The sequence below is a fragment of the Castanea sativa genome, chromosome 4 (genome assembly GCF_040712315.1).
Source record: "Castanea sativa cultivar Marrone di Chiusa Pesio chromosome 4, ASM4071231v1".
Taxonomy (NCBI): domain Eukaryota; kingdom Viridiplantae; phylum Streptophyta; class Magnoliopsida; order Fagales; family Fagaceae; genus Castanea; species Castanea sativa.
The window spans coordinates 29830173-29843865 of record NC_134016.1 but is presented as its reverse complement, the minus strand read 5'-3'; the positions used below and the strand labels follow the sequence as shown (position 1 = coordinate 29843865).

At 44.6% G+C, this 13693-nt stretch overlaps 1 protein-coding gene across 1 annotated transcript; it reads right to left on the bottom strand.

The window, feature by feature from the left end:
- Positions 1–10757: 10757 nt before the first annotated feature.
- LOC142632692 (uncharacterized) lies at positions 10758–12619 on the bottom strand. The gene is made up of 4 exons (XM_075807057.1): positions 12454–12619; positions 11684–12357; positions 11108–11341; positions 10758–11024 (listed from the first exon to the last, which is right to left on the bottom strand). Exons 1-4 carry the CDS (start codon positions 12617–12619, stop codon positions 10758–10760), a joined length of 1341 nt encoding a protein of 446 aa, XP_075663172.1.
- Positions 12620–13693: the final 1074 nt, after the last annotated feature.

Genomic DNA, 13693 nt, shown 5'->3' with positions numbered 1-13693 from the left:
TATTGGCGGCATTGAATGAGCCTGGTGTCCTCGTCGGTGATGTGGGCACTTGTTTAGGCTCGTCTCTGAGAGCAGTCTCGTCTGTCTTATTGATCTTGTCTATGGTTGATTTCGTCAGTCCCATCAGCTGTCCCGGGATTCTGTGATCGTCATGACGTGTCACGACGACCATAGAAGATGAAAGGTTTTTTTTTTTTCTTTTTTTTTTAATTGCAGGTGACCCTTGGGATTTTGCGCCGCATTAAATGCGTAGTGGCGGCGCCATACTGTTTTTGGCCACGTGGCGTGTTCTGGTTGAAGGGAGCTAATGTTCTCATGACTATTGGGTTTCCCGCTGATTTTCAGTTTTTGCCTAGATTTTTAAACTTCTCTTCTCCTTATTTTACTTTTCGTTTTTCCCCAATTACTTCTCCGAGCATTTTCTCCATTAATTTTCCTTTGCTACTCCCTTCCGAGCCGGTGCGTGTTTGGCTTCTCTTTTCTGAGGTACGTTTTTCTTTCTCTTTTTCTTCTTGTTTCCTTTCTTTGGTGGTAGCGAACATCTGATTTTTTTTTTTTTTTGGCTTCTGTTTCTTGGTTTTTAGGAATTTTAGCATTCTTTTCTGTCTTTCTTGGGTGTCCATGATTAGTAACTTTGAGGTTAGGATAGCTTGCCCCTCGGTCTCCTTCCTTTTTGCGTGTTTGGGAGGTTCTTTAGGTGTTTTCCCAAACCTTGAGAGATTTGTTTTTTAGGGTAATAGCTTAGGCGTTGTCTTGGCTGAGTTGTTTCCTTTGCTTTGTCAATCAATTGATTGGTTCGAGGGTTTGGTGAAGGAGCAGGGGTTGATGTCTGAGGTTAGGTCCAGCGAACTCGAGACTGGGTTATTATCTAGTGGTGACCTGGTAGAGGGAGATACTTCTGTTTCAACCCTGAGGTTAGGGCTTTTCACGCCCTCGTGGAGGCGTGCGGGCTGGACGCTGACACTGTGGGTAGGTTTAGAGATATGTTTCAATTTCCGGAGCGGGTTCGTGTTCGTCGGCCCAATGACGAGGAAAGGGCTTGTCACTTTTTTCCTGGTGAAGTGTGCTTCTACGAGGCCGCTTTTACTTGTGGACTTAGGCTCCCTGTCCATCCGTTCGTGATGGAGCTTTTAGATTACTTTGGTATCGCTCCCGGGCAACTTATGGCCAATTCATGGAGGATAATAGTTAATTGTATGGAAATATGGTTGGCCACTAACGGAGATATGATTAAGGTGAGCGAACTCGTCTATCTGTACTGTTTGAAATAGTCTAGAGAGTGTGGATACTATGAGTTAGTACCATGGGAGAAGAGAATAAGGATTGTTAGGGGTTTACCTTCGTCCTTCAGGTATTGGAAATCCAGATTTTTCTTTGTGTCCGGGGACGATTTTGAGACTCCCTCTAGCAGGGATTGGGGTGATATCCCGAGATTGCTCCGTCAGTGGGGGACCCTGACTTTAGGTGCGTCAGTATTTCTTCCCGTCATTTTTAATTTCGTGGACTCTGCTGTTATTGTCACTAACTCCTTTGCTTACTGTCCTGTGCAGTTAAGAGACGACCTAAGCTCAAAAGTAGGCACCAGGATCGTGTTGAAAAAGCAATTGAATATGCTCAGATGATCGAAAGTTGGGACGATTTGGTGGATCCGCGGACGCTTGCCTTCTACAACCTTGGTCCTGACCCATCCCCCTACGTCCTGCGGAGTATCGACATTAAAGGAAAGAAGAGTAAGTGTTAAGGTCGTCAGTATTGACCCCTTTATCGGCGCTTGATTTTTTTTTTTTTAAGGGTTGTCTTCTTGTAGGGATGACGACCAAGTTCAACAAAGATATGTACGAGAAGATGCGGTCCAAGAAGGACGAGCCATTGTCCAACATTGGAAAAAAGGTGGTACGCGTCAAAGGGAAGGTTTCCTCCGTCACTCCGACTGCTTCCACCACTCCAATTATTTCTGGCACCGAGACAACGAGGACAGCCTCTCTTGCCACCTCGATTGAAGAGATCCCTACCCCCGCTTCTAAAAGGCCGCGCACGTCAGATAGGGGGAAAGTTGGTGCTTTCTCGTCTACTATCTGGGACGACGAGAGACTGGCGGTGGACAGGGCTCATGGGGTTGTGAATGAGGAAGATCTAAAGGTATTCTCGGGTTCGTCTCCAAATGAGCTGGTGGGTCGTCACCTTCATAAGCTTGTCCAAGTAACGCATTTGTGCAAGTTTATCTCTTCTCTCTTCCTTTTTTTTTTTTTTAGGTGTTCTGAGGTTCGATTTCCTTGTGCGTTTTTTTTTAGGTGTTGGGGGAGAGCATTCATCTTTCCTCAGAGTATCTAGCTCAGGGGGCTAAGGTCGAGTCTGCACTCTCTCAGATAAAGGCCCTAGAGGCGAAAAACTCAAAGTTGAAGAAAGATTTGATAGCTTCAATGGGCGATGTTAATCATGCCAAGGAGGAGGTCAAGAAATTAAGTGACGACCTCAAAGTTGAGCTGCAGTTGGTTTTGGAGAAGGACGAGTAGCTTGCGGACGCCAGGGAGAAAATCAAAGTTGTTGTTGCCAGGGCCATTGAGGGCTTTCAGCAAACTGAGTACAACTCTGTGCTCTTCAGCTGGTACTTCAAGGGGTTTAAGCTTTTGAGAAGATACTATATCAAGCACCCCTCTAGAGTAGACTTGGAGACGCTGGACATGGAAGAGGTGGACAAGGAGATAGCTACTGACGAGGCTGCTCAATCTTTGACCACCGAGACTGACGCCCTTGGGTATGCCCCTGCCATTGAAGCCCTAGTCGTAGATGCCCATGCCATTGATGCCCCCGCTGATGACGATGCTGCTACGGACGTTTGAACCTGATACTTGTGAAAAATTTCTCTTTTTTTTTTTTTGGGTGCCCGTTGTGTCTTGGGCTCAAATTTCGGAACAGTTTTATTTTAATTTGCTTTGAGAACAATATTTTTAGCCCAGTGTTTATGAGATTTTAGACGTAAAAACAAAGGTAATTGCCCGTTGTTTTTGGGCTTTTATAGCAACGTACTTACTTGCATGTGTTATACTTGTGGTATTTTGCATTCGTCCGTATTTTTAGCAGTGGCTTTTCTTTTTCCTCGCGATTGCTCCCGAGAGTTTTGCTTGTTGTCTTCCTGTTGTGACTTACATTTTTTCAGGGATTTGTCAACTTCTTTGATTCGTCAGTAATTTACATCCGTCTAGGCGAAATCTTATTACTTTTCCCTTTTGAGATAATCTTTTGGCTTTGTCAGTAATGTACATCCGTCTAGGCGAAATCTTATTACTTAGCCATTTTTGAGATTAGCTTTTGCCTTCGTCAGTAATGTACATCCTTCTAGGCGGAATCTTATTACTTAGGCTTTTTTTTAGACAATCTTTTAGCTTCGTCAGTAATGTACATCCGTCTAGGCGGAATCTTATTACTTAGCCATTTGCTTAGCTATTTTTGAGATAATCTTTTGGCTTTGTTAGTAATGTACATCCATCTAGGCAAAATCTTATTACTTAGCCATATTTGGTTTCTATGACTTACAGTTGACCAAACTTGTTTGCACGAAGATATTGGCTGAACAATTATTTTATTAATTTCAGGAATGAGTACATTTATTTGTTACATCTGTTGATGGTAATTCTTCAAGTGCTCAATGTTCCATGGTCGTGGGAGCCTCTACCTGTCCTGGGTTTCCAGGTGATAGCTGCCTTGCTTGGAGTAGTGGGCGACTCGATAGGGTCCTTCCTATGTGGGGCTGAGCTTTCCTTGGGCAGAGTCTCTAGTCGCCATGGTGACCTTGTGCAGGACGAGATCGCCTATGTCAAGTCGTCTGAGTTTTACCCTCTTGTTGTAGTATTTGGCCATCTTCTGTTGATACTTCGTCATCTTTTCAGAAGCTTTGTCTCTTATTTCGTCCAAGCAGTCCAGATTGATTCGTAGTTGGTCGTCGTTGTTTTCTTTGTGGAATACTTCTCGCCTGATGCTGGCCACTCCTACCTCGACCGGGATTACCGCCTCAGTATCATAAGTAAGCCGAAAAGGGGTTTCTCCTGTTGGGGTTCTAGCCGTGGTTCTGTAGGCCCACAAGACATTGGGCAATTCTTCTGGCCAGGCACCCTTCGCGTCGTCCAGCCTGGACTTGATAATCTTGAGCAGTGTTTGATTCGTCACCTTCGTCTGCCTATTCGCTTGTGGATGCCCTGGGGACGAGAACTGGTTTTTGATGCCTAGGCCCGAGCAGAAGTCCTTGAAGCCTTGGCTGTCGAATTGCTGCCCATTATCTGATATGATCGTCCTTGGAATCCCGAACATGCAGATTATATTCTTCCACACAAAGCTACGGATTCGTGCTTCTGTGATCGTCGCTATGGCCTCTTCTTCGACCCATTTTGTGAAGTAATCAATAGCAACTAGTAGGAATTTTACCTAACCTTTGTGCAAATGGCCACGGGGATGCTATCGTCGTCAGTTTCTCTGCTGGAAGTCGCTGGACATCCCCGAACCTCTAACACTTATCACAGTTCTTGACGAGCTCCACCGCGTCCACCTGCATGGTTGGCCAAAAATAACCCGTTCAAACGACCTTGCTTACCAGGGATCTAGGGCCGACATGGTCTCCACAAATTCCTTCGTGGATCTCTTCCATGATGTATTTGGCTTCTTCTTCGTCGACACACTTCAAGTAAGGCATTGAGAAACTCCTCTTGTATAAAGTGTCATTTAGGATTGTAAATCTGGCTGCCCTCTTCTTGATCTTCTTGGCCTCCATGGCGTCATGAGGGAGGTGCCCGTCTTGGAGAAAAGACACGATCAGTGTCATCCAGCAGTTTATGCTCTAGATTGCAAATGCTGGAACTTCTTCGATGCTGGGTCGTTTCTGAATCTCCATTTCTAACTCCACGCTCGTTGACCCTTCCTCTGACGAGGCCATTTTCGCGATCTCGCCAGTTGCCATATTTTGGCCTTTTGGGATCTGAACGAACTCCAATTTATCAAATTCCTGGGTTAGATATTTCGTCAGCTTGAGGTATTTCTGCATACTTTCCTCCTTTGCTTCATACTCCTCTTTGATCTGCCCTATTACTAATTTTGAGTGGCTCTAGATGAGCAGGTTCTTGGCCCCGAGTGCTTTCCCTTGTCTTAACCCCGTCAGTATTCCTTCGTACTCGGCCTCGTTATTGGTGGCTAGAAACTTCAGTTGAACTCTGTATCTAAGCATTTCTCCGTCGAGGGTGTTTATGATAATTCCTACACCCCCCATTTTTTGAGCTGACGAACCATTAGTCTGGATCGTCCACAGTTTTGTCTCATTGTTAGGGTTGTCATCTTTAGGGAGGGTGAACTCAGCAATGAAGTCTGCCTGAGCTTGTGTCTTGATGGCTGTTCTGGGGTGGTACTTGATGTCGAACTGACTGAGCTCAATTGCCCACTAGACCATCCTCCCTGCTGCCTCAGGCTTGTTCATGGACTTCTTGATGGGTTGGTCCGTCATTATCACGATGGGGTTCTCCTCGAAATACGGACGCCGCTTGCGCGAAGCTATTATCAAGGCGAACACAATCTTTTTAATCCTGGGGTATCGGGCTTCTACTCTTTGGAGAGCTTGGCTGATGTAATAAACCGGGAGTTGTTTCTTGTCCTCTTTTCGAATTAGGGCTGGGCTTATGGCCGAGGTTGACGCTGCTAGGTATAAATATAGATTTTCTCCCTCCTTGGATGGACTCAAGAGGGGTGGATTGCTCAGGTAACGTTTGAGTTCTTGAAATGCTGCTTCACATTCTTCAGTCCAGGCAAAAGCTTTTTTCAATGTCTTGAAGAAGGGTAGACATTTATCCGTTGCTTTAGAGACAAACCTGTTGAGGGCTGCGATTCTTCCCGTGAGTTTTAGACCTCTTTGACGGTCTTGGGCGACGTCATGTCTAGGATGGCCCTCACTTTCTCCGGGTTGGCCTCTATCCCTCTTTGGGACACCATGAATCCTAAGAACTTCCCCGAGGCTATGCCGAAGACACACTTGCTAGGATTCAACTTCATTTGGTATTCTCTGAGGGTGGAAAATGTCTCTTTCAAGTCCTTCAGATGCGTCAGTTCCTCCTTACTCTTGACGAGCATATCGTCCACATACACCTCTATGTTCTCGCCAATCTGCTTACTAAACATCTTGTTTACTAACCTTTGGTACGTTGCCCCTGCATTCTTCGGTCTGAAGGGCATCACCCTATAGTAATAGAGCCCTTGACTTGTGATGAAAGAAGTTTTTTCTTGATCTTCCTCTGCCATCTTTATCTGGTTGTATCCTGAAAAAGCATCCATGAACGTCAGTAACTTATGTTCGGTCGTAGAATCCACCAGCTGGTCTATCCTCGGTAGTGGGAAACTATCCTTTGGGCAAGCCTTGTTCAGGTTCGTGAAATCCACACACATTCTCCATTTCCCATTTGCTTTTTTCACCAGTACGACGTTGGCCAGCCATTCGGGATAGTAAACCTCCCGAATGAAGCCTGCTAGCAAGAGCTTGTTAACTTCGTCGGTGATCGCTTGGTTTCGTTTAAGGGCAAAGACTCGTCATCTTTGTTGGACGGGCTTTTTCTTAGGGTCCACGTTCAGCTTGTGCTGGACAACTTTAGGGGATATACCGGGCATATCCTCGTGACTCCATGCGAAGACATCCATGTTTTCCCTGAGGAATTGAACGAGTTTTGTCCTCATCTTGGGGCTTAAGGTTGTCCCTATCCTCGTCATCTTGGCTGCTTCTCCTTCAACCAGTTCTACTGCTTCCAAAGCTTCTACTTTATCTTCTTTTTTCTCCTCAATTGTTTATGTATGGTTTTCCTTTGCAGCCAGCACAGCCTGGTAGCATTCCCTGGCTAAGACCTGATCTCCTTTCACCTCACCAACACCGTCCTCAGTTGGAAATTTCACTTTTAGGCAGTAGGTGGACGTAGCTGCCTTCCACCAGTTAAGCGTAGGCCTTCCAATAATTACATTATAAGAGGAGGGGCAATCTACCACCAAGTAGTCCAAATGACGGGTCAGCTGCCTCGGGTGGGTCCCTACTGTGACGTTCAACGTCATTATGCCCTTAGGGTATACCTTGTCCACACTGAAGCTGACGAGGGGGGAGTCAAATGGGCGCAACCTTCCAGGATCTAGCTTCAGCTGCTGGAAGGCCAGTAAGTAGATGATGTCTGCGGAGCTACCATTGTCTACGAGGGTCCTCTTGGTATTGAACCCTTCAATTGTGAGCATTATAACCAAAGGGTCATTATGTGGCTGCTTCACTCCCCTAGCATCCTCCTCGTTGAAAGACATGTCCTGGTTTGTCCGTCTCTGCTTGAATGGGAGTATCATATGGACGCTATTCACTTGCCTCTGCCATGCTTTCTTAAGTGATTTGAATGATCCTCTCGCGAATCCCCCCCTGCGATCGTACTTATCTCCCCGATCACATTCTAGGGTGGTTGGGACGGACGATCCTCATTCTTGGACGAGGATTCGTGCTGGGTTCTATTGCCATCTTTGAACCTGCTGGACTCTCCCTTCTTCACATACTTCTGTAGTTTTTCTTTCTGTATCAGCTCCTCTATTTGTCCTTTTAGGTCCCAGCAATCCTCCGTGTAGTGGCCGTGATCTTTGTGGAACCGGCAGTATTTGTTCTTGTCACGCACATTAGGGAACGAATGTAAGGTCTCGGCCACTGGAGGTAGTGTTCATCCTTAATCTGTGTCAAAATTTTGTCAACAGGCATAATTAGAGGTGTGAATTTTACCATTCGTGGAGCTTTTTTGTCCCTCCGTTTGTCTCCGTCACTGCCTTGACAACCTGGACGTTCCCTCTTTTGACCCTTGCGTTCGTCCTCCTTCCTTCCCTCTCTTCCTGGCTTTCCTTCGTCCACTATGGCTGCTAATGCATCTTCTGCGTTCATGTACTTTTGCGCCTTTAGGAGCATATTTGCCATCGTCTTAGGTGGATTCTTTGCTAGCGAAACCACAAATTCTCTAGACTTCAGCCTTGCTTTAAAGGTCGTCAGTATCGTCCACTTCCAGGGTTTCTCGACTAAAGTGTTTCACGTACGATTGCAAGGTCTCTTTCTCCCCTCTTCCTTCCCTCTTTTCCTGGCTTTCCTTCATCCACTATGGCTGCTAATGCATCTTCTGCGTTCATGTACTTTTGCGCCTTTAGGAGCATATTTGCCATCGTCTTAGGCAGATTCTTTGCCAGTGAAACCACAAACTCTCTAGACTTCAGCCCTGCTTTAAAGGTCGTCAGTATCGTCCACTTCCAAGGTTTCTCGAGTAAAGCGTTTCACGTACGATTGCAAGGTCTCTTTCTCCCCTTGCTTAATAGTGAGTAGGTGGTCCGCTGGCTTAGAAAGACGCTACTTAACTGTTCGAAGCTATCAATGGATGAGGTGGGCAATCTTGTGAACCACTCTCTTGCAACTCTCTTAAGTGTGGTAGGGAAGGAATGACACATTATTTCATCTAGGGGCTGTTGGAGGCCCAATGTCATTTTGAAGGTATTAAGGTGATCTTGGGGGTCCTTAAGCCCGTCAAAAGGCTCAAGCTGAGGCAACCGGAACTTTGTCGGCAATGGTCGTTCCATGACTGCCATGGTGAAAGGAGAATTTGTTGCCCTGACCATTCTATCCAGGCTCTGATCTGTCTTCTCCTTAATGGCATTTCTTAGCTCGTCCATCTCCTTCCTCATTTCTTGAAGAAGATCAGAATTTTGTTCGTCTGGAGTAGTGGTCCTTCTTCGGTCGCTTCTCCCATGGCTGTCTCCTTCATCCTCCTGGACAGCTTTGGACCGATCCTTCTCCTGCTGAAGCCTTTGTCTCATCTCCTGATTCTGCCTAGTGAGTTCTTCAACAGTGGCCACAAGAGCTTGGACTTGCTGAGCCAAAGCCGCTGAATCCTGATTGGACTCCATCTGAATATTGAAATTAGTAGAAACTATGTTTTCGAACCGTAGTACGAAAAATTTCGTTCCCACTGATGGCACCAAAATGATGAAGCAAAGGTTTGTCAGTTGTAGTGAGGTCGTCCAGATGGGGCTGGGTGCTCGCTTGCGTCACCGTGAAAGTAAGAGCTCCCTAAAATGGTCACCGGTGTGGTGCCTGCCACAATTTTCTGTGCCAAAGTCAGCACAAGGGAGTCTATAATAATAGGTTAGAATGTATCTTGTAATTGTATTCGTACCTTGTGTTGGCGATGTGAGGGCTTTATATATATGTTGCTCTGGATTCTAGCCGTTGTGGTTGATATTGTGATGTTAATGCCTTTCTTGATAACGCTTCCTGCTAGTAATGGGGTTTAATATGCCTTCAACGGTCTATTCAACTGGTTTTGTAACCGTCCGGGACATTATTGGCGGCATTGAATGAGCCTGGTGTCCTCGTCGGTGACACAGGCACTTGTTTAGGCTCGTCTCTGAGAGAGCAGTCTTGTCTGTCTTATTGACCTCGTCTATGGTTGATTTCGTCAATCCCATCAGACGGGTTTATCGTCCATTCCCTCCTATGAGATCGTTAGTCAACATATCTATAAGTTGGTGCAGGTATGAAATTCTGTTCTTCCAACATCTCTTTTTGGATTTGTCTGTATGTGTAGGTGTGCATAATTTCCTCCCTTATCTTATTAGGTCCTTGGAGAGTCATTGCATACCGCAACTGATTATTTGAGCATGGAGGAGAAGGTTGTGGTGGCTACGTCAAAAACAGAATCTGTTGAGGTTGAATGCTCCCAGCTGAAGAAAGATCTGATTGCCGTCATGAACGAGAAGAATGAGGCGTTTAACCTTTTTATCACTAAAAATGGATTTTAGCCTTGTCATTTGTATTGACGAGGCCTTTATCCTTGCTTGTGATTTAAACTTAGCGTTTTATCACAAAAAATGGATTTTAGCCTCGTCATTTGTATCGACGAAGCCTTTATCTTTGGTTGTGATTTAAACTTAGTGTTTTTATCACTAAAAATGGATTTTAGCCTCGTCATTTGTATCGACGAAGCCTTTATCCTTGCTTGTGATTTAAACTTAGCGTTTTTATCACTAAAAATGGATTTTAGCCTCGTCATTTGTATCGACGAAGCCTTTATCCTTGCTTGTGATTTAAACATAGCGTTTTTATCACTAAAAATGGATTTTAGCCTTGTCATTTGTATTGACGAAGCCTTTATCCTTGCTTGTGATTTAAACTTAGCATTTTTATCACTAAAAATGGATTTTAGCCTCGTCATTTGTATTGACGAAGCCTTTATCCTTGCTTGTGATTTAAACTTAGCGTTTTTATCACTAAAAATGGATTTTAGCCTTGTCATTTGTATTGACGAAACCTTTATCCTTGCTTGTGATTTAAACTTAGCGTTTTTATCACTAAAAATGGATTTTAGCCTCGTCATTTGTATTGACTAAACCTTTATCATTGTTTGTGATTTAAACTTAACGTTTTTATCACTTGATCATGATTTAGACACATTAGGGTTTCTATCACAACCTTTGCTTTTTGAGCTTTTCTTTTTGAATAAAGTAAAATCTTTCCTTGGAGTGTCTGTCATGAAGAGAAATAGCTTCTGCTTACATTTCTTCTGTTTTATTCATCCTTGTTTATAAAAGGGGGTTACAAGGGTAATACTTCATGCAAACACAAAAGGTGCCGAAAGTAAAGTACTAAAAAAGCAAAGGTTGAATGCATAAAAACAATGAAATTGGTGTCCTGCTTATTTGTGAATGAATAAATGAGATGTTCCAAACCCTGGAACTTATTAGGGCTGAGAATCCGCACCCTCATTGATAATACTTTTAAGGTGCTCTGCATTCCATGGACGAGGCAAAGGTTTCCCATTTGCGTCTTCTAAATGGTAGCTTCCTCTCCTTGAATAATGGATGACCTTGTATGGGCCTTCCCAGTTGGGGCCCAGTTTCCCTTCGTTTGGATCTTTGGTAGCCTGTGAAACTTTTTGCAGAACCGTATCTCCAGGATTAAAGCACTTCAACTTGACCCTTTGATGGTAGTACTTCGTCATCCTCTCCTGATACAAGGCCATTCTCTGGGCTGCGTCATCTTTAATCTCGGGTAAAAAATCCAGAGCTAGCTTGAGGCCCTTGTCATTACCTTGCTCGTCATAACATACCTTCTAAGGCTTGACACTCCAACTTCCACAAGAACCACTGCCTCAGTTCCAAACACCATCTTGAAGGGCGTCTTGCTTGTTGGAGTCCTCACCATCGTTCTGTAAGCCCACAACACTCCTGGGAGCTTGTCAGGCCACATCCCTTTTGCCCCCTCAAGTCGGGTTTTGATCAATTTGAGCAAAGTCCAATTTGTGACTCCTATCTGACCATTGGCCTGTGGATGACCAAGTGAAGAATAGTGGTTCCTTATCCCCAGCTTCTTGCAGAAATCCCTAAACTTGTGGCTGTCGAACTGTCGTCCATTGTTGGAAATGATGACTCGAGGAATTCCAAATCAACATACAAGGTTCTTCCATACAAAGTGTTGTATCTTGGCCTCTGTTATAATTGCCAAAGACTCTGCTTCCACACACTTTGTGAAATAATCAATAGCGACGACTAAGAATTTTACCTACTTCTTACCAGGGGGTAGGGGGCCCATTATGTCGATTCCCCATATGGAGAATGGCCATGGTGAGGTGATGCTCATCAAGTGCTCTGCTGGGACATGCTATACATTTCCAAATCGTTGGCACTTATCGTACTTTTGAACGATCTGAGCTACATCATTCTGCATGGCTGGCCAAAAATACCCTGCATGAACAACTTGCCCAACGAGTGATCGTGGTCCAGAGTGATTTTCACATACCCCTTCGTGGATCTCCCTTAATACATACTTAGCATCCTCTGGATCTAGGCACTTCAAGAAGGGTTGTGAGAATCCCCTTTTGTAAAGCTCGTCATTCAAGACTGTAAATATGGACGACCTAACTTTGACTTTTCTGGTTTTTGCGGGATCTGTAGGGAGGTTACCATTCTTGATGTATTTGATTATTGGATCCATCCAGCTTGCTACTGACTGAACATAGTTCACATCAAACCCCTTAATGCTCGGTAGATACTGCACCTCCATGTACAATCTAGGTTGTTGTTCATTTATGTCCAACGATGCCAGCTTAGCAACTTCGTTTGCTTCAGAATTTTCCTCCTGGGGTGCCTGACTAATCTTGACATCATCAAAGTTAGAAATTAACTGATTGGTCAATGCTAAGTACCTCTTCATCCTGTCCTCCTTGGCCTCGTATTCATTGTTCATCTGCCCTGTCAAGAGCTTTGAATCAGAGTTCAATTTCAAGTTTCTCACACCCAGGGCTTTTGCAACCCTCAAGCCCGTTATGACTGCTTCATATTCTGCTTCATTATTTGTTGCTAGGAACTAAAACTGGATTCCATATCTGAGGACGTCCTTCTCTGGGGATAAGAGAATCACTCCTACTCCGTCCATGCCTGATGCCAATGAGCCGTCTGTATACACCGTCCAGTAATCTGATTCTGGATCTTGATCGGCTACAGTAAATTCAACGACAAAGTCTGCCAGTGCCTGGGCTTTAATTGCTGTTCTAGGCTTGTAATCGGTATCAAATTGGCTTAATTCCACCGCCCATTGGACCATTCTCCTTGGTTCGTCATGACTAATATCGTGTGTGCTTGGAAGTAGTGACAGAGCTTTCTTGATGCGACGATTAAAGCGAAGAAATTTTTTTCTATCCTTGGGTATTTTCCTTTTGCGCCCTGGAAGGCCTAACTTGTGTAGTAAACTGGTTTATGAATTTGGAGCTCTTCACGGATCAATGCTGAGCTTATAGCCGTCTAGGAGACAGTTAAATACATGAACAAATCTTCTCCTTTAACGGATGGACTTAGTAGTGGGGGTTTGGACAGGTAATCCTTGAGTGCTTGGAAGGCTTCTTCACACTCGTATGTCCATTGGAAAGTCTGCTTTAATGTTTTGAAGAACGGGAGGCATTTATCCATAGCTCTGGAGACAAACCTATTCAAGGCTGCTATACGCTCCGTCAGTCTCTGAACTTCCTTCACACTCCTTGGGGATGTCATATCTAATATGGCCTTGACTTTCTCAGGGTTAGCCTCTATGCCTCGTTGTGAGACCATGAAGCCTAAAAACTTGCCCGACGAGACCCCAAATATACATTTCGTCGGGTTTAACCTCATTTGGTACTTCTTTAACGTATCGAAAGTTCCTCTGAGGTTGTCCAAGTGTAATTCTGCTTTCTTGCACTTCACAAGCATGTCATCCACATAGACCTCCATATTCCATCTGATCTGCCTACTAAACATCTGATTTACTAATCTCTGATAAGTAGCCCTTGCATTTTTCAGGCCAAATGACATAACCCTATAGCCGTACAACCCCTGGCTAGTAACAAAAGCTATTTTCTCTTGGTCTTCTTCGTTCATGGGGATCTAGTTGTAACTTGAGAATGCGTCTATAAAGGTCAACAGCTCATGGCTGGCTGTTGAATCTACCAGCTGATTAATCCTGGGAAGTGGAAAGTTGTCTTTTGGGCAGGCATGGTTGAGATCTGTGAAGTCTACACACATGCACCATTTTCCGTTGGGCTTCTTCACCATGATGATGTTGGCCAACCACTCGGGGTAATAGACTTCTCTAATGAATCCAGCAGTCAAACGCTTTTCTACTTCTTCCATAACAACTTCGTTTCTC